Source organism: Hylobates moloch, unplaced genomic scaffold, assembly GCF_009828535.3.
Source record: "Hylobates moloch isolate HMO894 unplaced genomic scaffold, HMol_V3 SCAFFOLD_1, whole genome shotgun sequence".
NCBI classification, from domain to species: Eukaryota; Metazoa; Chordata; class Mammalia; order Primates; family Hylobatidae; genus Hylobates; species Hylobates moloch.
Genome location: NW_026652276.1, coordinates 203,616,674 through 203,643,901, shown reverse-complemented (window position 1 = coordinate 203,643,901; position 27,228 = coordinate 203,616,674). Strand labels below are relative to the sequence as shown.

General features: G+C 40.4%; 1 protein-coding gene across 5 annotated transcripts in view; it reads left to right on the top strand.

Moving 5' to 3' along the window:
* The window catches only part of CADPS2 (calcium dependent secretion activator 2), a 572,316-nt gene that overhangs the window by 202,921 nt on the left and 342,167 nt on the right, over positions 1 to 27,228 (top strand). For all 5 annotated transcript variants that reach the window (XM_058426274.1, XM_058426269.1, XM_058426272.1 and 2 more), the window contains exon 3: positions 16,436 to 16,768. In XM_058426274.1, the coding sequence (XP_058282257.1) occupies positions 16,436 to 16,768 (333 nt within the window). The remainder of the gene's footprint in view (positions 1 to 16,435; positions 16,769 to 27,228) is intronic.

Below are 27,228 nucleotides of genomic sequence, written 5' to 3'. Positions count from 1 at the left end.
AAAAAAAAAAAAAAAAAAAAAAAAAAAAATCACAAGGCAGAAGGTCAGGGCGAGATCACAAGGTCAGGGCGAAACTAGAATCACTGATGGACTTCCTTGTCCTGCTGTGCACACATTGTCATTGATAAACATCTTAACAGGATTCAAGAGCAGAGAACCGGTCTGAGTAGAATTCGCCAGGCTGGAATTTCCTAATCCTAGCAAGCCTGGGGGTGCTGCAGGAGTCTAGGGCATGTTTCATCCCTATCTACATCTGCATAAGGCAGACACTTCCAGGGCGGCCATTTTAGAGGCCCCCCCCGCCGGGAATGCATTCTTTTCTAAGGGCTGTTAATTATTAATATTCCTTACTGGGGAAAGAATTCAGCGATATTTATCTTACCCGTTTTCAGTAATAAGAGAAATATGGCTCTGTCCTGCCTGGCCCACAGGCAGCCAGACTTTAAGGTTATCTCCCTTGTTCCCTGAAAATTGCTGTTACCCTGTTCTTAAGGTGCCCATATTTCACATTGTTCAAACACATGCTTTATGAACAATTTGTGCAGTTAACACAATCATTACAGGGTCCTGGGCGACATACATCCTCAGCTTATGAAGATGACAGGATTAAGAGATTACAGTAAAGACAGGCATAGGAAATTATAAGAGTATTGATTGGGGAAGTGATAAATGTCCATGAAGTCTTCACAATTTATGTTCTTCTGCCATGGTTTCAGTTGGTCCCTCCGTTCGGGGTCCCTGACTTCCCGCAACATTCTGCTAAAATGTAGGCCTAGTTTCTGTAATCCCTTACTGTTCAGTAGTCCTATGGCCAGTGGTCACAAGATTTGTGACTTCCCCCAATTGCTCCTATAGATAACATCACTATGTAGAACCTAAGATTGGCCTTTTGAGGTATCTTTCACATTTTGCATTTTTGACCACCAACTAAATCCACCCAGACCCACAATAGTGGTGCAACTCTTCCTATGGCCCCTCCTCAGAGGCTAAGTGCAGGAGGACCATTTCCCACACCCCTGTGATTTCACCTCTAAGCAGTCAACATTCCCCGTTCCCTAAACCCTTGCCCACCAAATTATCCTTACAAAAAACCTAAACTCCAAGCCTTTGAGAGATTAATTTGAGTAAAACTCCATCTTCTGTGTGGCCAGCCTTGCATTAATAAAATTCCTTCTCTATTGTTATAGCACAGTCTCAGTGAGTTGGTTTTGTCTGTGCAGCTGTGTGGGAAGAATCCATTGGATAAATACAGCAACAAAACCGCACATTTACTATGAATAACATTGTATTACAGAAAGTGACTTCTTGCACCTACAGTTTCAACTATTAGAATATTAAATAAAGTTAGCTTTATTAAAATGCACTTTGAAGTCCTTGTATTTTCTTTTTTCACTTTGAATTCATGAAAACTTCATCCCACACTGGTCAACACACCAGCCTTTGGATTCAATAACTTTCCAAAGTCCGTTAATACAAGGACCTAATGATTTCCTTTAAAATTTGAGTATCTAATGATACTAGACACTACAGAGATTTCAAAGGTGCAGTTTGCAGTCTTAATGAGAGAGATACAATGATGTGGTATAAGACAGGACAGCAGTGTTTTATACCTACACAGAGCATGGGAAAGTATTAAGATGGCTTAGAATAGAGAAATACCATCAAGCTGTGGAATGCCTGACAAAGAGGTGAACAGGAGCATTCTCCTGCCTAATCCTTACCAATCCATTTACCTGTTGTCCCTTCCAGCTCAGTCGAATGAGCCACACATTGATAAATTGCTGAACTTGATTGCATGGTGGTGAAGAAGGGAGCTCTAGAGTGAGACTGGCCTTAAATCTTGACTCTTCCACACTCTAGCTGTGTGATCTTGGCCATGTCTCTTTACTTCTGTATGCTTTTTGGGTTTTTGTTGTTGTTGTTGTTTACCTTTAAGATAAATACTAGCACCTTCTTTATGCAGTTGTGAGGGTTAATATACATGAAGTCCCTAAAATAAATTTTAGCTATTTTCAAAATATAGTTTTTATCATGTGACTCTCTGCCTTAAATATTGATGGCATTCCATGCTCCTGGGATAAAAACCAGAGCGCTTTCCAGGCCTGACAAAGCCCACCCGTCCTCCTCAGGATCCTCCCGTTCCACCGTACTCTCGGGCCCTTCACTGCAGCCCAGGGAGCTGCCTTAAGGCCCCCTTACATAGGCTGTGTTCCCTCCACCCACTGTCTCCTGGCCCCTTGGCTCCTTTTGTTTTGCAAATTCTTTGTCTTTAGATCTCTACTCACCTCCTCAGGGAAGCCACCGTGACCTCCTCAGCTAGATTCAAACTTTGTTATGAACTTATGGCACTGGAAATTCTCACTAGTATTTATCAAGCCACAGGCATATCAGTTTGTATAACCATTTGTTTGCCCCACTGTAAGCTCTAGGAAGGAAGCAAACCCTTGCTTATGACACCTGATCACATTGCCTGGCATTTTGGTTTGTCTTGGTAAACATTTATTGAACAAATGGATAAGCTATGGGGGTTGGAATGTACGCAGAGTGTGGAGGGCTACACAAGTGTGTCCTTTTACTGGAACAGAAAATATGTTCTTGAAAGAAATGGAAGAGAAGGCTGGAAGGTAGGTTGAGGGAGACTTGGATGGATAAAGAGCCTGGCACAAAACAGTGCCAACAAAGAATCCATTGACTGGCTTTGGGCATACAAAGTGACCTGGAAAAAAAATACTGTCACCAAGCACTTACAGTGAGTTCGGAATCTTGTCCCATGGAAATGATGGTTTGGTTCACAGTCTGGAGAAGTTTCTCCGTGATAATCTGGATGTGCCTCTGAGTTGGCCCCATGTCCTTCCTGTACAGCACCTCCAGGATGTGGCTGAGCAGCTGACAGCAGGCCTCCAGGTCCTCCTGTCTCTCCAGATGGTAGTTGAGCTGATCAGTCATCATGGGAAGCAGGATCTCTCTGTTGTCATGCTGTGTGAAGTGGATATTTAAGGGGCTAACAGCATCCTTCTCCAACTGCTGCTTGAACATAAGCTTATTGTATTACAATGTAGTGAGCAGTCGAGATACAGCCTGGTATATAAAATGTCCTCATTTTTCAAATGAATGTCAAAGTTGAAGGGTAAGCAAACCAACTTTAAAGACAAACATTTGGCTTTTGTTTTCTCATTACTTGTAACAAAAGACATGTATTTTCTGCTAAGTCTTCATTCTTCTGGCAGTTTCTCTGTAGTGTTTAAGGTGCCATTAATAAAATTTTCTGACGGACCCTAACAAGTAATTGAGATACTCCCCCTTAGTTATTTTATTGTCTAATGTATTGTAGGTGTTTCTCGTAAAAAGAGTAATTAGACAGGAACCTATTCATTTTTTAAAGAATATTTTAATAATTTAGACAGTCCATCAAGTTTTGGATCATGGTGGCTTTTCCCAGGGTTTACTGCTCTCCTCCCCACTCCCTTAAGTTTGTTTCCTTTGGCAAAAGATGCACAAGTAGGTCTTTATTTATTTATTTATTTATTTTTTGAGGTTCAAGAGGTTATAATTCCTTTTCTTTTTTTCTTTTTTGTTTTTTTTACTTTGGGTTCTGGGATGCATGTACAGAACGTGCAGGTTTGTTGCATGGGTGTGCATGTGCCATGTTGGTTTGCCGTACCTATCGACCCATCGTCTAAATGTTAAGCCCTGCATGCATTGGGTGTTTGTCCTAATGTTCTCCCTCCCTTTACCCTCTGAGCCCCCAACAGGCCCTGGTGTATGTTGTTCCCCTCCCTGCCCTCCCTGCGTGCATGTGTTCTTGTTGTTTAGTTCCCCCTTATGAGTGAGAACTTGTGGTGTTTGGTTTTCTGGTCCTGTGTTGGTTTGCTGGGAATGATGGCTTCCAGCTTCATCCACGTCCCTGCAGAGGACATGAACTCATTCTTTTTTTGTGGCTGCATGGTGTTCCATGGTGTATATATGCCACATTTTCTTTATTCAGACACGTGCGCACGTATGTTTATTGCAGCACTATTTATAATAGCAAAGACTTGGAACCAACCCGAATACCCATCAATGATAGACTGGATAAGTTTTTAAAAATTTAGTACACATTATCATTTAACTCACCTTGGTGGATGACCTTTCCAAAAAATAACTTGAAATGAAAGGAGAGAACGTCACTTTAGAGTTTTCACTTGAAATCAGAGGAGGCACACTGGTCTTTTCTGGTACGTGACCATTGTTCTTTCTGCACATCTAGGGTGTTAACAGGGAGCCAAAGTGTGTCTTCTTGGATAGCCGAAGTGTGTCTTCAGAATGGAGCACTGGGCTCCTTTGCGTTTCTGTGTCTGCTGTCACCACAGAGGACTCCATTTTGTGTGACTCACAGACAGGTCCCACAGATGGATAAATGCTGCCTTAGTGTGTTTCCATCCAATAAAACAGTTCATGTCTTAGAGTTTCAGCACATGTGAGGTTCAGATTTTCCTTTTTAAAGTGTATCTCTTTTAAGTTTGGATTACAACATGTATGAATCAGGAAGTAAAATGTTTCCATGTAAAAAAAAAATGCTGGTATTTACATACTGGAAAACCAAAAATTATTCGATTTCTAGTGAAACTAAACTTCACCACAGTTACAAAGCTTCATAAATTGATAACATCCGAAAAATAGTTTTAAAAACTATATCGCTGTTTCTCCAAGGACAGCATAGGTTATGGAAATTATGAGACATTATTTTATTGGTGTTATTAAGGAGAAAAAGGCATGTCTTATAAGTGGGACTCTTGTACTTTTCTCAGCGTTTTGCTGAACACATGCTGGCAGCCTTCCTGGAACCATCTCATAGCCACAATGATTTGGCAAGCAGATAATGTTTTTCTTGTCATTATAAAATCCTTTTAAATCAAAGAAGTAATGCATGGTTCAAATCAACAGCAATGTGTGAACAATAAGGGCTTCTGTGGAAAAGTATGTTTGAAGCCTTGTTTGGACAGCTGAGCAGACTTACTTTTGGCAGATATAGTTTCTTGTTATAGTAATCACATTTCACTTTGTTATCAGTTCACCATGACTTTATTAAGATATTCAATGACTTCTTTGGTATATAAGCTGGGTAGATTAATGGGAACAGTGGCAGTTGGTGGTGCTCAGATGGAAGGCCGTATGTAAGTTAAAATTTACTGAAATGTGGACAAATGTGACATACATAGTAAGAGGTGACAATGTGCTACCAGCCCTGGCTCGCTCTCAGCGCCTCCTCGGCCTCAGTGTCCACTCTGGCCATGCTCAAGGAGGCCTTCAGCCTGCCACTGCACTGTGGGAGCCCCTCTCTGGGCTGGCTGAGGCCGGAGCTGGCTCCCTCTGCTTGCAGGGAGGTGTGGAGGGAGAGGCGTGGGTGGGGACCGGGGCTGCCCACAGTGGCGAGTTCTGGGTGGGCGTGGGCTCCACAGGCCCTGCACTTGGAGCGGCAGTCCGGCACCACCGGCCCCAGGCCGTAAGGGGCTTAGCACCTGGGCCAGCAGTTGCAGAGGGTACACCAGATCTCCCAGCCCTGCCAGCCCACCCGCACCAGGCTTGAATTCTCGCTGGGCCTCAGCCGCCTCCCCGCGGGGCAGGGCTCGGGACCTGCAGCCCTCCATGCCCGAGCCCCCACCCACCCCCGTGGGCTCCTGCGCAGCCTGAGCCTTCCTCGGGGTGCCTCCCCCTGCTCCACGGTTCCCAGTCCCATCGACAGCTGAAGGTTTGAGGAGTGCGGGCACACGGCAGGGGACTGGTGGGCAGCCCGCGGCCTTGGCGGAGGATCCACTAGGGAAGCCAGCTGGGCTCCTGAGTCGGGTGGGGACTTGGAGAACTTTTATGTCTAGCTGGAGGATTGTATATGCACCAGTCAGCACTCTGTGTCTAGCTCAGGGTTCGTGGATGCACCAATCAGCACTCTTTATCTAGCTAATCTGATGGTGACTTGGAGAACTTTTGTGTCTAGCTGGAGGATTGTAAATGCACCAATCAGCACTTTGTGTCTAGCTCAAGGTTTGTAAATGCAGCAATCAGCATTCCGTGTCTAGCTAATCTGGTGGGGACTTGAAGAACTTTTGTGTCTAGCTAAAGAATTGTCAATGCACCAATCAGCACTCTGTATCTAGCTCAGGGTTTGTGGATACACCAATCAGCACCCTGTATCTAGCTAATCTAGTGGGGACTTGGAGAACTTTTATGTCTAGCTAGAGGATTGTAAATGCACCCATCACCACTCTGTGTCTAGCTCAGGGATTGTAAATGCACCAATCAGCACTGTGTCAAAACAGACCAATCAGCTCTCTGTAAAATGGACCAATCAGCAGGATGTGGGTGGGGCCAGATAAAGGAATAAAAGCAGGCTGCCCCAGCCAGCAGTGGCAAGCTGCTCCGGTCGCCTTGCAGGCTGTGGGAGCTTTGTTCCTTCGCTCTTCACAATAAGTGTTGCTGCTGCTCACTCTTTGGGTCCATGCTGCCTTTAAGAGCTGTTAACAGTCACTGTGAAGGTCTGCAGCTTCACTCCTGAAGCCAGCAACACCACGAACCCACTGGAAGGAACGAACAATTCCAGATGCATCACTTTTAAGAGCTGTAGGTCTGCAGCTTCACTCCTGAAGTCAGCGAGACCACGAATCCACCAGAAAGAAGAAACTCCGGACACATCTGAACATCTGAAATAACAAACTCTGGACACACCATCTTTAAGAACTCACCATGTAACACTCACCGTGAGGGTCCGCGGCTTCATTATTGAAGTCAGGGAGACCAAGAACCCACCAATTCCAGACACAATAGTATGTCATAGTTTTCTGACGTGAGGTTCGTAACCGCCACAGTGATAAGTTGTGTGCCCAGTGGCATTTTCACAAGAAAGTCACTGCTCAATAATTCCACAGGTGTTGGCCAGCAACCAGCAGGATATCTGGCTGCCAAACGTGCACCCAGGCTGGAGTGGAGGAATGGGAGGGAAAGGGAGTAAAGGAGTAGTGTTTTTAGAGTCCAAAGGCCCAGTATTCAATCTCTATTCTCCCAGTAGCTGTGTGACCTCGAGCCAGTTATCTCCTCAGCTTAAACCACTTAACCTTTAAAAGAGAATAAGATCCAAAATTGACACCCTAACGTCACAATTAAAAGAACTAGAAAAGCAAGAGCAAACACATTCAAAAGCTAGCAGAAGGCTAGAAATAACTAAAATCAGAGCAGAACTGAAGGAAATAGAGACACCAAAAACCCTTCAAAAAATTAATGAATCCAGGAGCTGGTTTTTTTGAAAAGATCAACAAAATTGATAGACTGCTAGCAAGACTAATAAAGAAGAAAAGAGAGAAGAATCAAATAGATGCAATAAAAAATGAAAAAGGGGATATCGCCACCAATCCCACAGAAATACAATCTACCATCAGAGAATATTACAAACACCTCTATGCAAATAAACTAGAAAATCTAGAAGAAAGGGATAGATTCCTCAACAAATACACCCTCCCAAGACTAAACCAGGAAGAAGTTGAATCTCTGAATAGAACAATAACAGGTTCTGAAATTGTGGCAATAATCAATAGCTTACCAACCAAAAAGAGTCCAGGCCTGATGGATTCACAGCCGAATTCTACCAGAGGTACAAGGAGGAACTGGTACCATTCCTTCTGAAACTTCCAATTGATAGAAAAAGAGGGAATCCTCCCTAACACATTTTAGGAAGCCAGCATCATCCTGATACCAAAGCCTGGCAGAGACATAACCAAAAAAGAGAATTTCAGACCAATATCCTTGATGAACATTGATGTAAAAATCCTCAATAAAATACTGGCAAACCAAATCCAGCAGCACATCAAAAAGCTTATACACCATGATCAAGTGGGCTTCATCCCTGGGATGCAAGGCTGGTTCAACATATGCAAATCAATAAATGTAATCCAGCATATAAATAGAACCAAAGACAACAACCACATGATTATCTCAATAGATGCAGAAAAGGCCTTTGACAAAATTCAACAACCCTTCATGCTAAAAACTCTCAATAAATTAGGTATTGATGGGACGTATCTCAAAATAAAAAGAGCTATCTATGACAAACCCACAGCCAATATCATACTGAATGGGCAAAAACTGGAAGCATTCCCTTTGAAAACTGGCACAAGACAGGGATGCCCTCTCTCACCACTCCTATTCAACATAGTGCTGGAAGTTCTGGCCAGAGCAATCAGGCAGGAGAAGGAAATAAAGGGTATTCAATTAGGAAAAGAGGAAGTCAAATTGTCCCTGTTTGCAGATGACATGATTGTATATCTAGAAAACCCCATTGTCTCAGCCCAAAATCTCCTTAAGCTGATTAGCAACTTCAGCAAAGTCTCAGGATATAAAATCAATGTGCTAGGATTTCAGGCATGAGCCATCACAGTCCAGCCCTTCCTCTGTGACATTGTTCATTGTGATTTCTTCCTCTGCAGTGTTGTTCCCTCTTCCTGATTCATTAATTATTTAAATTATACGTGTGCATGGATGGAGGGATTAAATCATTGGTTAAACCATCTGAACCACTCATTCACTCATCCAGTGGATATTTTCTGGGTGCTTGCTAACTATGTACCTGGCATAGTGCTAGGTGCTACAGATAGAATGGTGAATGAAACAGTCTTTGACTTCATGGAACTTACTGTCCAGTGAGGAATAGAGATGGGAATTAAATGTTTTACTTAAATATTACAGTAACAGCGTGATCAGTATTTTAAAGAAAAAAGAAAAGGTCCTGTAACAGCATATGATACAGGATCTGGCCAAGCCTGGGTAACTGGGGAAGAAATTCCTGAGTAGGGATCAATTGAGTGGAGATCTGAATGGTGACTAAGATAATTAGGGGATGGTGAGGTAGAAAATGGGAGGTTTTTAAAAGGCCTGTGGGATTGGAGCACAGAGATCCAGCAAGGAAGAATAACTTGTGATGAAGCCAGAGAGGAAATTTGGGACCTTTTTTTTTTTTTGAAACAAGGTTTCACTGCTGGAGTGTAATAGCGAGATCATAGCTCACTGCAGCTTAGAACTCGTGGGCTCATGGCTGGGCACCATGGCTCACACCTGTAATCCCAGCACTTTGGGAGGCTGAGGCAGGTGGATCACTTGAGGTCAGGAGTTCAAGACCAGCCTGATCAACATGGGGAAACCTTGTCTCTACTAAAAATACAAAAAAATATTATCCGGGCATGGTGGCATGTGCCTGTAGTCCCAACTACTCCAGAGGCTGAGGTGAGAGAATCGCTTCAGCCCGGGAGGCAGAGGTTGCAGTGAGCTGAGATGGTACCACTGGACTCCAGCCTGGGTGACAGAGTGAGACTCCATCTCAAAAAAAAAGAAAAAAGAACTGGGCTTAAGTGATAGACCTGCCTCAGCCTCCCAAGTGGCTGGGACTACAGGCATGTGCCACCACGCCTGGCTAATTTTTAAATTTTATTGTAGAGACAGGGTTTTGTTCAGGCTGGTCTCCAACTCCTGAGCTCAAGTGATCCTCCCACTTTAGCCTCCCAAAGTGCCAGGATACAGGCATGAGCTACTGTGCCCAGCCTTGTTTGAGACGTTTTTGAAGTGGGACCTCAGAGGCCATGGTGACGATTTTGGTGGAAGACCAATGAAAAATTTTAAGCTGGAGAAGGATTTAAATGATCAGTGTTTAAAAAATATATATATGCCAATTGACAATAAGTTTGGAAAAAATGGTAGTAGGAATAGGGTAGCTGCTAGAAAAACCTCTGAGGCAGAGAGACCAGTTGCAAGGCTGTTTGCTCTCATCCCTTGAGCCCCAGGAAGAGGGAGGGAGAACCGTTGTGGGAGATGGAGAGGTGAAGAAGGGCTTGAGAGGAATTGAGGGGATAGAATCAGCAGGGTTCAGGGACAAGTTGTCTGTTGGGGAATATAACATGGAGGATGTGAGGAGTCAGGAATGATTTCCAGGCCTCTCGAGAATGGAAACTGGGATCTGTCACTCACTGAGATAGGCAAGCAGGAGGCAGAACAAATATTGGAAAAGTCATGAACTCTGAGACTTATTTAGAGTGCCAGTGGGACACCTAAGGAGAGATGTGAGATAATATTGGAGATCTAAATATGGAGCTTAGGTGAGATTAAAGGTTGATGGATCAGGCTTCGTGATGGCCTTCAGAGTATGTGTGATGTGGAAGGCCCCACACCTAATCAGCAGGCTGAGGACAGAGGGGAGATGTGGCCACCTTATGATTGTGGGCCTTTCATTGTCCTCTACACGTAGGGCCAAGAGAATGGGTCTTCATTCCTGCTTTCAGATCGTTATTCTTCCTCCCTTGTGTGAAAGCCCATTTCCTTCTGGAGCTCATGCCTTTCAATACATCACTTCCTAGACTTCCAGTTACTGGATATTTATCCATCCCCTGGTTCTTTTCCCACAGTCATCAGTATCATAGGATACCTGTGAGCTAGATGCCTGTATAATCCTCCTGTTTGTCTCTGGAGATTTCAGTGTGTGGGGGTAGTAATTACTTTTTCTCAACAGATATATATACACATATATATACATATATATGCGTGTATATGTATACGTATATATGCATATATATGCGTGTATATATATACGTATATATGTATATATATACGTGTATATACACGTATATATATATACACGTATATATATACACGTGTATATGTGTGTGTATATATATATATATTTTTTTTTTTTTTTTTTCTTTAGACTGGATTTCACTCTGTCACCCAGTTTGGAGTGGTGTGATCATGGCTCACTACAACCTCCAGCTTTTGGGATTGAGCGATCTTCCCACCTCAGTCTACTGTGTAGCTAGGACCACAGGCTTGTGCCATTACACCCGGCTAATTTTTTGTATTTTTGGTAGAGTAGGGTTTCACCATGTTGCCCAGGCTGGTCTTGAACTTGTAAGCTCAAGCCATCTGCTTACCTTGGCCTCCCAAAGAGCTGGGATTACAGGTGTGAGCTACTGCGCCTGGCCAACAAATTTTTATTAAGCTCTCTCTACAGGACATGCTCTGTGTTAGGTACTGGATTCATTAGCAAACAAAACAAAGTTGCTGCTGAGGTGCTTACCTTCTATTTTGGTGGGCGGACGGACAATAAATGCATGTCAGATGATGTTATATGCAGAAACAAAAAACAGAGCAAGATGAAAGAGTAAGGTAAATGAGTAAGGTGGCGGGGGGAAGACAGGGCTTCCTCTCAGGAGACGAGAGCTTCTGCTCTTCACCACTCCAGTAAATCTTGTCTGTCAGAAGTGACCTGGTGATGATAAAAACCAGCAAATCTCTCTTCATTTGACCTGATTTCTCTAATGGCACTTGATAATTCTGTTTCTCTCTCTCTGTCTCTCTCTCATGGTGAGATGGACAAAGGGAGGTTTTTAAAAGGCCTGTGGGACTGTCTCTCTCTCTCTTATCTTAACTGAGACTGTCTCTGGCTTTCTTATCCTAAAACCATCTCCTCTCTTGACTGCTAGTAAATCCGTATATTTTTCTTCTACTCTGACACCACCAACCTGCCGTGGATCCGGTTCTTTTGCCAAATTTTAAAATGTAGGCATTTCAGAAGATTTTGTCTTGACTCTTTCGGGTTTTTTTTTTTTTTTAACCATACTTTGTCTCCAAAGCTGACCTGTACCAAAACTAAACTGGTTTGCCATGACTCTCCCAGCATTCACCACCATGTACAGATGCACACACATGGGCTTCCACCTGTATTCTTTATTTTTGGTTACTGGAATCTAGATACCCCAGTAAAAAAAATGGAATTTTCCAATTTTCCTTGTCTTATATTTCCACATTTTGTAATTTGCCAAAACACATTCATTCTATTTCCCAAATCCTCCTTAACTCCACCTTTCTCTCTAGTCTAGTCCTAGCCCTTATTGTTTTCCACCAGGTCTGTTGTGTTCGTGTGATAACTGATGTCCCAGTGCCTGCTCTGGTCACTTGTTGTCTACCCTTGGTGCTGCCACCAATTACCTAATGCATGCTTCTCACTATTTTAGCACCTTGGCTACCCAGCTACCCTTGGCCTCTGCATCACTAGATAGAGTCCAGAGTCCTCCCTTCCCCCACGAGGCCCCCACTCTTATAGTGAATGTCCCTGCTAGTATGAAAGTCCTTGCATTTCCCTCAAAAGGCCTTGCTGTGTTATTCTTCTGTGCTTTATTGTCGTTGTTCTTTTATTTTCTTTTTCTTGAAGTATCCTTTTTTTCTCTCTTTCCCTCTCACACAACTCATGGGTTGTACAAAACATGGCTCCCTTGTCTCTGCCTTGTGCTCCTCTCCTCTTCTACTCTGGCCCCTCAACAGAGTTAATAACTTCTTTTGCCGTTTCTCCCTCTGTGTGGGTTTCCATTGCTGCCGTCACGCTATTATATTTTCATGTGTATCCTGTCTCTCTCAGGTGCTGTGACTGTTTGAGGGCAAGGTCTTTGGCTCATTTCTCATTGTGTCCCGAATACTTAGCAGAATCCCTGAAATGTTGTTAACACTTACTAAATGTTGATTACATTACATCTAATTTGATTGAGTATGGCTTCAGGTATGGTTTTGTAGGGGAAATGAATTCAAAAATGATAAGTTTCTTGATGTCCTTGTTTCAAAAATGTGGTTTAGTTACTTGGTGGAATCTAGCTCTGACTCTGTTAAGCAGAAGAACTTGGAAAATATAAAATGCCTGCCAACTTAGCGTATTAGAAATTAAGCAATTAAGGGGTTTTCTGATGTCCCTCCTAAGATATTCATACTTCACTTTATGTCTTGCTGGTCAAACTATACACACATTACTAAATTTCTCAAAGTTGATTGTTTTGACTTCAAATATTTTCCTATAGGGACAATGTTGCAGCTCTTCAGTATTTTTGTATCAGAGTGCACTATGAAGACAGAAAACACACAATAATTGAACAGGGAACGCTTAATATAAACAATAACAAATTGGTTACTGTGGGTAAAGAAAACTCTAAAGAATATAGGAGTAGCAGAAATAGGGAGTAGAGTACCCAAAGAGGCACCCCCTCCCACAGGGCTGGGATCCAGACCTCACTGGAGAAGGTGTGTCTTACTGCATGGCAGAGTAGTTCACCGAAGTGTTGCAGGGAGACTTGCAGGGGATTGGCCTTCTGGGGTTCTAGGGGGAAGCTGTCCACAGTGGGGTGCCACACTGCAGAACTCACTGGGTATCTGCCAGTGGGGATGGTACATTGGGAGACCATTCTCAGGGGTCTGGAGAAAAGCTGCCCACGGGTTGCTGCCACATGCCTTCAGGTAAGAAGAGAACCAGGAAGAAGGGCCCTTTTTCTTCCAGTGTACGTCCTCCGGCAGCCTCTACCGATGTTGCTTAAAATTTTGTTAGCTGGCTGGGCGCCGTGGCTCACGCCTGTAATCCCAGCACTTTGGGAGGCTGAGGCGGGCAGATCATGAGGTCAGGAGTTTGAGACCAGCCTGACCAACATGGTGAAACCCTGTCTCTACTAAAAATACAAAAAGTAGCTGGCTATGGTGGCACATGCCAGTAGTCCCAGTTACTCAGGAGGCTGAGGCAGGAGAATCACCTGAACCTGGGAGGCGGAGTTTGCAGTGAACCGACATGGTGCCATTGTACTCCAGCCTGGGTGACAGAGCAAGACACCATCTCAAAAAAAAAAAAAAAAATTGTGTTAGCTGACACAGGCAGGGCAATGGAAAGGTGGAAATGGAGCTGAAAAGCAACAGATGGACAGCTGGCAGAGTCCATCCCTTTAACTACTGAGCTTCCCTGAGTTCCACCTTAAGATACAACTATCACAGAAATTAGTATACAAATAGATCAAAATCGTGTGTATATAATGTAATATATAAGATCATATATATAAATACTTTTAATATTTGTGAATATAATTCTAAATTGCATATAAATACTTATGCAGGTTATAAATATACAATTTATTTATCTTAAATGTCACTGCTCAATGAGAGTGATTAGATGAAGTTGAGAAGGGAGGTGGAGACACATCTGAGTTCTGAAGTAGTTCTTGTCATTCTTAGACAAAACATATTGTTAAACATCTCAATTTCATTATCTTTGATATAGAAATATTTAAAGCACTATTCATATACCTGTCACTTAAGAATTAATTTGTGTTGCCTTAAAAACATAAAAAAAAAAAAAAAAAAGACAGGGAGACTTTCCAGTAGTGAGTAATTGAGCCAGACCTGGTAAAGAGAGAGGAAGAATTTTGGGAATGTGTTACACACACGGAGGATCCCTGACTCATGACAGTTCTGCTTATGATTTTTCAACTTTACAATGGTACAAAAGTGATAAAACTCAGCAGAAACCACATTTTGACTGCCTATATAGCCATTCTGCTTTTCATACTCAGTATAATATTTGACAAATTACATGAGATGTTCAACACTTTATCATAAAGTAAGCTTTGCATTAGATGATTTTGCCCAACTGTAGGCTAATGTAAGTGTTTTGAGCATGTTTCAGGTAAGTTAGGTGTATTAAATGAATTTTTGACATGATATTTTTAACTTATGACAGGCTTATTAGGACGTAACCTCATTGTAGTTTGAGGAGCATCTTATTTGCCAGTGCAGAATTTACTACCCGTGGTTCAGTATGTAAGGCTGTCAACCAAAATATTTGAGCTCCAGGAATCTTCTTGCCATTGAGCAAAGATAGGAAACAAGAAAAACAGTTTGTTTGAGTGACCTTAAGAGGGAGAACTAAAGTGGTGGGAAAAGGCTTGGGGTCAGGTGGTTGAGCATGCCAGCCAGTTGTTCAAGTGAGTCCACTTTGACTGTATCAAGCAGGTGTGCTGCTTGCCCACATGCAGACAGGCATGGAAGTGTGGTGCAAGTAGTATGATCATAACTTGGGAGTACTTCACTATGAGTCAGTTCTTAGGGTAAAACTTGAGGCCAGGTGTGGTAGTTCATGCCTGTAATCCTAGCACTTTGGGAGGCCAAGGCAGGAGGATTGCTTGAGCCTAGGAGTTTGAGATCAGCCTGAGCCACATAAGTGAGACCCCATATCTACAAAAAAAATACAAAAACTAGCCCAGGCATGATGGTGTGTGTTTGCAGGTCCCAGCTTGATATCCCAGGATTTCTTGAGCCTGGGATATCAAGGCTGCAGTGAGCTGTGATTGTGTCACTGGGCTCCAGCCTCCGCCACAGAATGAGACCCTGTTTCAAAAAAAAAAAAAAGAAAAAAAAGTTAACATGAATTTTTGTTCTGTAAGCTCAATAACAGCGTATAATTTATGGAGGTTCTATTAAATTGTCCTGCAGGCTTTTCTGGGAGAGTCTTTTGACATTATAGAAAGAATAAAGCAATAATAAAAGCAGTCTTATATGGCTTATAGAGGATTCTTAGGAATATTGACAGCATAATAGATGTTTAATGAATCTTAACTGATACTTAGATACATAACTTAGCAGAATACACAAAATTTAAGGCCAAATCTGGTGTCTCTTCCCAAATATGACCTTATTACTGTACTTATTTTTACCCAACCCTTGTTACCTGTCTCATGAACATCTTACTCTGTGGTTGTCGCTATTGTTGTTTTTATTTTATTTTTTTTCCAGTAGTAATGGACAATTAGAAGTCCCTTAGAGGTGTTGCTTTTCAAACCTCCATTCTTTCTAGTTATGATAAGTGTGTGAGAAGTTGCGGAGGTGGTAAAATCAGGGATGGGGACAGGGATATTCTAGCCCCCAGCTGTTGGGCAATTTTGAGTAAAAATTACAGATGATGAATATTGACTGGAATACTAGACTTACCCTACTATTGGTCTTGAAGTCCACACTCAAATGATAGATGATTCTTTCCCTGCTGAAAAACCAGCTAGAACTCTCAGACACAGGTATAGATGTTGGGTTCATATCTCCAGTTGTTTTCCTTATCATCTTTTTTTTTTTTTTTTTTTTTGCTTATAAATAATGGTCATGTATTTCTTACAGTTCTGGAGGCTTGGGAAGTCCAAAATCAGGGTGTTAGCCCATTTGGTGTCTGTGAGGACCTGGTTCCTGATTCACAGACAGCTGTCCTTTCACTCTGAACACATGTGGTGGAAGGCATGAGAGAGTTCTGGAGTCTGTATATAAGCGCACGAATCACATTCATAAGGACGTCACTCTAAATGATTTCGTTGTAGAGGTGGGAGACATACAGGTCAAAGTAAACCATCTTACAGGTGTTTTTTACTGTATACTGTGTCTCCTAAACATTTTAGCATTTTAGAGAGATTTAGGGCCAACATTATGACATTAGTTACCATGTATTATAAAACATTTTGAATCATTGTGGAATATTTGGCTGAAATATTTGTAGAAACTCTGGCTGGATTGCTGAAAGCAAGTGGTGTTATCATCTACACCTAATTGTAATTGGGTTTTGTTTTTTTGTTTGTTTGTTTTTCAGGTTTTTCTAAAGAGTGACCGAGTGGCCAGAATGGTTCAGAGTGGAGGGTGTTCTGCTAATGACTTCAGAGAAGTATTTAAGAAAAACATAGAAAAACGTGTGCGGAGTTTGCCAGAAATAGATGGCTTGAGCAAAGAGACGGTATTGAGCTCATGGATAGCCAAATATGATGCCATTTACAGAGGTGAAGAGGACTTGTGCAAACAGCCAAATAGAATGGCCCTAAGTGCAGTGTCTGAACTTATTCTGAGCAAGGAACAACTCTATGAAATGTTTCAGCAGATTCTGGGTATTAAAAAACTAGAACACCAGCTCCTTTATAATGCATGTCAGGTAAGTGGTCTCTGATATTTTCCATTCCCCTGTCTGACTTGTGGAATGAACATGAAGTATTTACAAGCCTATGAAGATGTACTTTACTTGCTATAATCACTTTACTTGGAAAGTTGAGCAAAATTGAATTTTAATGAATCACATAGTGATATTTGAGAGAAGTTTTAAAAGAAGTATTTGGTAGAAGGAGAAGAATATCAGTACTTCTTATCCAGTAAATAATCATCCCCCTGTGCCCTATTGTAGGACATTAGATTCGTGCCTATTAGGTATAAATGGGCCATGCCCTGTCGAGTAAAATGAAAATCATCTCCTATCTGAAGAAGATTGGCAAATTATAATAAATAGGTATTTCTCACTGCAAAATAATATTTTATAAAGATATGATGCTGATCTTCTGAGTTGTATGGAAGTAATGAAATTTCAAATTTTTTTATTTAACTCACCCAGATTGAAATAAATTGAGGATGATTGTTGAACTATGTAATTTAAAGAGATGACAGAGTCAATATGATATTTTCTCTTCAGTTGTTATTCTAGTTATACATACAAAAATGGGTTAAAGGCCAGGCATGGTGGCTCACGCCTGTAACCCAATGCTTTGGGAGGCTGAGGCGGGTGGATCATGAGGTCAGGAGATCAAGACCATCCTGGGCAACATGGTGAATCCTGGTTTCTACTAAAAATAGAAAAATTAGCCAGGCGTGGTGGCGCATGCCTGTAGTCCCATCTACTCAGGAAGCTGAGGCAGGAGAATTGCTTGAACCTGGGAGGCAGAGGTTGTAGTGAGCTGAGATGGTGCCACTGCACTCCAGCCTGGTGACAAAGCGAGACTCGTCTTAAAAAAAAAAAAAAAAAAAAAAAAAAAAGCGGGGGAGGAGGTATAAAATCGTGTTTCACATTTTTCATTTTTTAGACCCAATGATTTGTCTAATAATGTAGTCCTTCTATATTTGCATTTTGTTTGTTTATGTTGGGGGTATAAATTATTTAACTATGCCCAAATATACAACTTAAATTGATAAAATTCTGACACTTAAAAATGTTTGTGTTACCCTAAGAGTTACACTTCTATAATGTACATGTTTGCTTTTAATCTTTTTGCAAATCTTCTCTTAATTTTTGTGTTATGTCCATATTGGTTACTTTGCATTGGTAATTTGTGGATCATTTCAAATCAACAAATTAATAGAGTTAATAGTAAATCACTGTGGCACTTTAACCCTGTGAACAATTTGTGTACTCACTGTAATTGATTTCATTGTTTTATTAAACCAGGTAGTTATTTGGTAATAGTGGAAGATGACTATAAAACCAAAATCTTCTATTTGAAAGATAGCTTCAACTGGAACTTCGTATTTTTAGTGAAACAGTAGCTCACTTGTGCAAATAAATGTTGATGAACATAATTTAGTGGGAAAATTCAGATTCAGACATTCAGTAGATATTTGTTGAGCTTTGTTCAAGTCCAAAACCTTTGTAGGTATTAGGGAATCCAAGTTCAGCAAAAGAACATATTTTTTCCTCTATAGTGGCTAAAGTCTCTATAAGATAAGACTTGATAAGTCCAAGAAAAGTCATTTATTTGCAGCTTGCCCAGCTTTTTATTCTGAGGGTGGGAGTGATGATTTCCAAGCTCTTTATATGCCTCAGTTAAAGCTATCATTCCTTTCAGTTCTGAGATTTGAAAGAAAAGCTTATGGATTATTTTTGATTGATTTTAAAACACAAAGATATTATAAGACCTCTAAGTGAGTTATTACATGTGGATTAGAATATACTAGATGTTACAAAGTTATAAAATATATTTCCATGTTCCTATGAGTTTATGTTATTAACTTAAAATATGTTTAAGTTGTCTGCCTACTAGAGAATCAGCTGGACTATGGGCACCCTGGTTTTAGTCTTCTGTGATTTGAAACCTACTTGCAATTCAGATCTCCAACTATAATAGTGGCTTTGTCCTTGCTCAGAGTTGGCCTGAACAACAATAAAAAATAGCAGATTTGTTTATTTGTCCTTTCAGTTCTATCAGTATTTGTCTCATGTATTTTGATACTCTATTAGATACATATATTTGTATTAGGATTGTTATGTTTTATTGTAGAATTGACTCCTTCATCATGATGTAGTATTCCTTTTTATCCCTGATTGTCTTCCTTTTTCTGAAGTCTACATTGTCTTAAGCTAATATAGTCACTCCAGCTTTCTTTTATTAAGGTTGACATGGTGTCTCTTTCTCCATCTGTGTACTTTTAACCTAAGTGTTTGTTTTTAAAATGGATGTTTTGTAGACAGTGTACGATTGGGTCTTGAAGTTTTTCTTTTTTTTCGAGATGAAGTCTTGCTCTGTTGTCCAGGCTGGAGGGCAGTGGTGTGATCTCAGCTTACTGCAACCTCCACCTCCCGGGTTCAAGTGATTCTCCTGCCTCAGCCTCCCGAGTAGCTGGGATTACAGGCACACACCACCATGCCTGGCTAATTTTTGTATTTTTAGTAGATACGGGGTTTCACCATGTTGGCCGGGATGATCTTGATCTCCTGACCTCATGATCTGCCCGCCTCGGCCTCCCAAAGTGCTGGGATTACAGGCGTGAGCCACTGCGCTTGGCCGAAGTTTTCTTTTTTTTAAAATCCGGACTGATCATCTTGGTCTTTTAATGGTTATGTTTAGGCCATTCATATTTAAGGTGATTACTAATATAGTTGGATTAAATTTTAAAATCTTTGTAGCTTTTACCACTTCCATGCATTGTTCTTTGCCCTCCCCTACTTTTTATGCCTTCTCTAATTTTGATTGAACACTTTATATGAATTCCATTTTTTATCTTTTGGTATACTGTTTATACATTTTTTTAAAGAACAAAAAATTTTGGTGATTCTCCCAGAGTTTAAAATACACATTTTTAAATAATCTAAGCCTACCCTCAGATAACACTATACTATAAGGCTTCATGTGTACTGGAGCTACTCCATAATAGAGTATACCCAATTCCTTCCTGTCATCCGTTGTGACATTGCTGTCATTCACTTCATTTATAATATGCTATGACCCCCAATGTATTCTTTCTATTATTGCTTTGAACAGTTATCTTTTAGCTCAATTAAAAATAAGAGAAACTAAATATTATATATATTTTACCTTCATTTATTTCTCCTCTGATGCTCTTTCATTTCTTTATGTAGATTCAGATTTCTTACTGATATTATTTTCCTTATCTCTGAAGAACTTCTTTTAACATGTCTTGTAGGCCAAGACTAGTGGTGATGCAGTCTCTCAGTTTTTGTTTGAGAAAGTCCTTGTTTCTTCTTCGCATTTAAAGTATAATTTCACTGGATATAGAATTATCTGTTAGTTTTTTTTTCTCTTTCAGCACTCTGAAAATTTCACCACACTGTCTGTGTTTTGGTTTGCATGATTTCTGATGAGAAGTTTAATGTAGTTCTTATCCTTTAGTCTTTAGAGGTAAGGTGTTATTTTCCCCCTTATGGCTTCCTTCAAGAGTTTTTCATTCTTTCATTTTTCTGCAATTCGAATATGCTATGTCTAGGGGTGTGTGTGTGTGTGTGTGTGTGTGTGTGTGTGTGTGTGTGTATTTCTTTTGCTTGGTGTTTTTCTGAGCTTCCTGTATCTGTGGGTCAGTGTCTATCATTAATTTTGGAAAGTTTGCTGCTGTTATTACTTCAAATGTTCCTTCTGTCCTATCCCCTCTTTGTTCTTTTTCTGGTATTCTAGATATGTTTATGTCACCCATGTTGCTGTTACCCATGTTATCCCACAGTCCTGGGATGTCCGTTCTGTTTGTTTAACTGTTTTTATATTTCAGTTTGGGAAGTTTTTATTGACATGTCTTCAAGCTCACTGATGCTTTGCTCAGCAATGTCAAGTCCACTAATGACCCTATCGAAGGCATTCTTCATTTCTTTCCTGGTGTTTTTTTTTTTTATTTCTAGCATTTCCTTTTGATTTTTTGGTAGTTTCCATCTCCTGCTTTTATTATGCATTGTTCTTGCATGTTTTTAACTTTTTACATTAGGGCCCTTAGCCTATTAATAATAGTAATTTAAATTCCTTGTTTGATAATTCTAACATCTGTCTCATATCTGAATCTAGTTCAGATGCTTGCTTTATCTCTCCAGACTGCGTTTCTTTTGGCTTTTTGCTTTTGACATGCTTCATAATTTTTTGTTGTAAGCCATATATATTAGGTACTGAGAACTGAGATAACTAAGGCTTTCATATGAATATTTATGTTAATCTGAGTAGGAGTTGAGCTGTGCTTAATGTTTAATGTTTCTTGTAGCCATAAGTATGAGAAACTTCTTTTTTTTTTTTACATATTATTAATCTCTTTTTTTATTATTATACTTTAAGTTCTAGGGTACATGTGCACAATGCGCAGGTTTGTTACATATGTATACATGTGCCATGTTGGTGTGCTGCACCCACTAACTCGTCATTTACATTAGGTATATCTCCTAATGCTATCCCCTCCCCACTCCCCCAACCCCACAACAGGCCCTGGTGTGTGATGTTCCCCTTCCTGTGTCCAAGTGTTCTCATTGTTCAATTCCCACCTATGAGTGAGAACATGCGGTGTTTGGTTTTCTGTCCTTGCAATAGTTTGCTGAGAATGATGTTTTCCAGCTTCATCCATGTCCCTACAAAGGACATGAACTCATCCTTTTTTATCGCTGCATAGTATTTCATGATGTATATGTGCCACATTTTCTTAATCCAGTCTATCATTGATGGACATCTGGGTTGGTTCCAAGTCTTTGCTATTGTGAATAGTGCCGCAATAAACATACGTATGCATGTGTCTTTATAGTAGCATGATTTATAATTCTTTGGGGATATACCCAGTAATGGGATGGCTGGGTCAAATGGTATTTCTAGTTCTGGATCCTTGAGGAATCACCACACTGTCTTCCACAGTGGTTGAACTAGTTTACAGTCCCTCCAACAGTGTAAAAGTGTTCCTATTTCTCCACATCCTCTCCAGCACTTGTTGTTTCCTGACTTTTTAATGATGGCCATTCTAACTGGTGTGAGATGGTATCTCATTATGGTTTTGATTTGCATTTCTCTGATGGCCAGTGATGATGAGCATTTTTTCATGTGTTTTTTGGCTGCATAAATGTCTTCTTTTGAGAAGTGTCTGTTCATATCCTTCACCCACTTTTTGATGTTTGATGGGGTTGCTTGTTTTTTTCTTGTAAATTTGTTTGAGTTCTTTGTAGATTCTGGATATTAGCTCTTTATCAGATGAGTAGATTGCAAAAATTTTCTCCCATTCTGTAGGTTGCCTGTTCAGTCTGATGGTAGTTTCTGAAATGGGCAAAAAGTATAAGCATTCCCTTTGAAAACTGGCACAAGACAGGGAAGCCCTCTCTCACCACTCCTATTCAACATAGTGTTGGAAGTTCTGGCCAGGGCAATCAGGCAGGAAAAAGAAAGAAAGGGTATTCAGTCAGGAAAAGGGGAAGTCAAATTGTCCCTGTTTGCAGATGACATGATTGTATATTTAGAAAACCCCATCGTCTCAGCCCAAAATCTCTTTAAGCTGATAAGCAATTTCAGGAAAGTCTCAGGATACAAAATCAGTGTACAAAAATCACAAGCATTCTTATACACCAATAACAGACAAACAGAGAGCCAAATCATGAATGAACTCCCATTCACAATTGCTTCAAAGAGAATAAAATATCTAGGAATCCAACTTACAAGGGATGTGAAGGACCTCTTCAAGGAGAACTACAAACCACTGCTGAACGAAATAAAAGAGGACACAAACAAATGGAAGAACATTCCATGCTCATGGATAGGAAGAATCAATATTGTGAAAATGGCCATACTGCCCAAGGTAATTTACAGATTCAATGCCATCCCCATCAAGCTGCCAATGACTTTCTTCACAGAATTGGACAACACTACTTTAAAGTTCATATGGAACCAAAAAAGAACCCGCATTGCCAAGTCAATGCTAAGCCAAAAGAACAAGGCTGGAGGCATCACGCTACCTGACTTCAAACTATACTACAAGGCTACAGTAACCAAAACAGCATGGTACTGGTACCAAAACAGAGATATAGACCTATGGAACAGAAGAGAGTCCTCAGAAATAATACCACACATCTACAACCATCTGATCTTTGACAAATCTGACAAAAACAAGAAATGGGGAAAGGATTCCCTATTTAATAAATGGTGCTGGGGAAACTGGCTAGCCATATGGAGAAAGCTGAAACTGGATTGCTTCCTTACACCTTATACAAACATTAATTCCAGATGGATTAAAGACTTAAATGTTAGACCTAAAACCATAAAAACCCTAGAAGAAAACCTAGGCAATACCATTCAGGACATAGGCATGGGCAAGGACTTCATGTCTAAAACACCAAAAGCAATGGAAACAAAAGCCAAAATTGACAAATGGGACCTAATTAAACTAAAGATCTTCTGCACAGCAAAAGAGAAACTTCAGCTTCCTCCAGTAGCCTTGTGTTTGTCTCCCCTTTTGACTGTGCTTCCCTGAGGACTCTGCCCCAGAGAAAGTCTATATCCTGCAGCTCTTTTAGCTGTCACCAATCCACTCTTGTCATTCTGGAGCTGTGTTGGTGTTGTGGTAAGGCGTTGGAGAGATGGAGTGTCCTCTAATCTTATGAAATCTCAGTCTTTTAGTGGACATATAACCTTCATACGTGTTTCTGTCCCTGGTCTAGGAGGATTGCTCCCTCCTACTACCATGTTCTTCATTCTCTTCCCTGGATGCAGCATCCCAGTCTCTTTTTTTGAAGTCCTGTGTTCACTCTGTTTTGTGTTTTTGCTTTTCAGTACATGAGTCAAGAGGGCTGGAGTGAGATGGTATTCTCTTCCTCCACCTGGGTTAAGTTTTCGGTGTTTCCCTCAGGCAAAACCTTTCTACTGTTGTTAGAGAGAAGGATCTGGGAGATTGAACAATGGCTTTCTCCCCCTTTTTTCTGCCATGGCCATATGGGGATCTTTTTTGGATCCTCACTGTGAGAACTTGGTGGGGTAACTGAAAGGAAAGTCCAGCAAAGTTTGGGGGCCTCTTTATGATTGTGGCTCCAGGAATTTCTTACTCTCTGCCCCCAGCTCATAGTAATTTTTCAAAATTACTAGACAAGTAAATATTCCTACCACTCATGGCATACAGCAATTTCTGCTCCAAGTGCTGTGTCTTTCTGGATTTGCCCATCTTTCTAGATTTTGGTTAGTGGCTTCCCCTGCACACTCAGTTATCTGAGAAGTCAAGAAAAGTCAATGATTTGCAGCTTGCCCAACTTTTTATTCTGAGGATGGGAGTGATGACTTCCAAGCTCTTTATGTGTCTGAACTAAAACTATAATTTGTTTCAGTTCTGAGATTTGAAAGAAAAGCTTGAGGATTATTTTTGATTGATTTTAAAACAAAAAGAAATTATAAAGAGTACCCCTGTAAATAAGGATGTATAATAATCATTTTACAGAAATTATGAAAATAAATTGTTTAGAAAGCAGCCGAGACACTTTTTTTTCCTGAATGCTATGCAAGCATACCTTGGAGATATTCTGGGTCCAGTTCCATACCACTGCCATAAAGTGATTATTGCAATAAAACAGGTCACATAATTTTTTTTATTTCACACTGCATATAAAATTTATGTTTATACTGTACTGTAGTCTATTAGGTGTATATTAGCATTATGTTTAAAAAATAACCTATGTACTTTATTTAAAAATACTTTATTGTTTTAAAAAATGCTACCAATCATTTGAGCCTTCAGCAAGTCATAATCTTTTTGCTGGTAGAGGGTCTCGCCTTGATGTGGATGACTGCTTACTGACTAGGTTGGCTATAGCAGTTTCTTTAAATAAGACAACAATGAAATTTGCATGGCGATTCACTCTTCTTTTCACAAAAGATTTCTGAATAGTATGTGATACTGTTTGATAGTATTTTACCCACAGAAGAACATCTTTCAAAATTGGAGTTAGTTCTCTCATACCCTGCCACTGCTTTATCAGCTACATTTATGTAAATATTCTAAATCCTTTGTCATTTCAGCAGTGTTCACAGTTTCTTCACTAGGATTAGATTTCATTTCAAGACACAACTTTCTTTGTTTTTCCATAAGAAGCGATACCTCATCCATTCAAGTTTTATCATGAGACTTCAGCAAGTCAGGCATATCTTTAGGATCCACTTCTATTTCTAATTCTTTTGCTATTTCTAGAACATCTCCAGTTACTTCCTTCACTGAAGTCTTGAATTCCTCAAAGGCATCTATGAGGATGGAATCAACTTCTTCCAAATGCCTGTTCATGTTGACATTTTGACCTCCTCCCTTGAATCACAAGTGTGTTAAATGGCATCTAGAATGGTGAATCCTTTCCAGAAGGTTTTCCATTTACTTTGCTCCAATCCATCAGAGCAATCACTATCTGGTAGCTATAGCTTTACAAAATGTATTTCTTAAATAATAAGACTTGAAAATAAAAATTCCTTCTTGATTAATGGGCTGCAGAATGGATGTTATGTTAGCAGGCATCAAATCAATGGGAATCTTCTTGTACATCACTATCAGAACCCTTGAGTTACTAAGTGCATTGTCAGTGAGCAATACTATTTTGAAAGGAATCTTTATTGTCTTAGAAGTCTCAATATTCAGTAAACCATGCTGGAAACGTATATGCTGTCATCCAGGCTTTGTTGTCCCATTTATGGAGCACTAGCAAAGCAGATTTAGCATGATTCTTGAAATCCCTAATGTTTTCAGAATAGTAAGCGAGCATTAGCTTCAACCTAAACTCACCAGCTTCATTAGCCACTAACAAGAGAGTCAGCCTGCCCTTTGCAGCTTTGAAACCAGGCATCAACTTCTTCTTGGTAGCTATGAAAGCCCTAGATGGCATCTTCTGATAGAAAGCTGTTTCATCTACATTAAAATATTTTGTTAGTTTAGTCATTTTCATCAATGATCTTAGCTAGATCTTCTGGATAACTTGCTGCAGCTTCTCCATCAGCACTTGCTGCTTCACCTTGCACTTCCATGTTATAGAGATGGCTTATTGCATTTAACCTCATGAACCAACTTCTCCTAGCTTCAAACTTTTCTTCTGCAGCTTCCCTACCTTTCTCATAGCCTTCAATTTGGCTGTTTGGTGCAAGAGGCCTAGCATTTGACCTGCTTCTCCTTATGACATGCCTTCCTAAGCTTAATCCTTTCTAGCTTTTGACTTAAAGTGAGAGATATGTGACTCTTCATTTCACTTGAACACTTAAAGGCCATTATTGGGTTATTAATTGGCCTAATTTCAATGTTAGTGTGTTTTAGGGAATAGACAGGGCTGAGCGGAGGGAAAGAAATGAGGAAATGGCTGGTCCATCAGAACACACATAACATTATTGAATGAGTTTGTTGTCTTATATGGGAGCAATTCATGGTGCCTCAAAACAGTTGCAATAGTGACATCAAAGATCACGGTGCACAGATTGCCTTAACAGATGTAATAACAATGAAAGAGTTTGAAATATTTTGAGAATTATCAAAATGAGACACAGAAGTGAGCAAATGCTGTTGGAAAAATAGCACCTATAGACTTGTTTGACTCAGGATTGCCACAAACCTTCAATGTGTAAAAAAACGTAGTATCTGAAAAGTGCGATAAAGAGAAGCTCAACAAAATGATGTATGCCTGTATATTTTTTCTTTTGTTATATTCCAACAAAGGTTAGAAAGAAAAGATAAGGCAAAACAATAGAAATCACAGAAACTAGCCTATTCTTTATAGAAAGGAATAGCCTGAGAAGAGAAATAGAAGAGCAGGCCTTGGGGAGGCAGGAAGGATCTAAAGCCAGAGCAGCTGCTGGAACCTGGCTCAGGTGTATGTCTATGAGATTTAGCCCACCTTCTGCATGTTTCAGGAAAAGCTTTGAGACTCCTCCTAACTGTAACAGTCTGGCTTCTGTTTGTGTTTACCCTTGTGTGGCCCCTTGTTTTTGGCAGCAGAAATCTCCTAGAAAATCTCAAAGATGTTGCTTGCTTAAGAGTCAGAAGCTCAGGATCGAGGGCTGTTCTGGTGAAATGTGCAGGATGGCAGCAGCCAGGCAATGTCTGGCAACTCAAGAAGGAAAGGACACGAATGAGAAGGGAGCCTTGCCAGGGCTGCCACGTGACATCGATGGCCATCATTTGGTCATATCCTTTGTCCCAGAGCTTCAGACTTAGCATCAGAAATGCAAAAACAGGAAACTCTCTTCCGAAAAAGATATTTACATTACTTTGAGTCAGAGCCAGTAACGTATTAATTACCAACATTAAGGCATGAAGGAAACTTCTAAAACACTAAGATAGAAGATAGCACATACCACAGTTAAGATATGAAATTAGGGATAATTGAAAGACAAATTGTTATTGTTATCAAGAAAAATTAAAAAAGAATAAAAACAATGT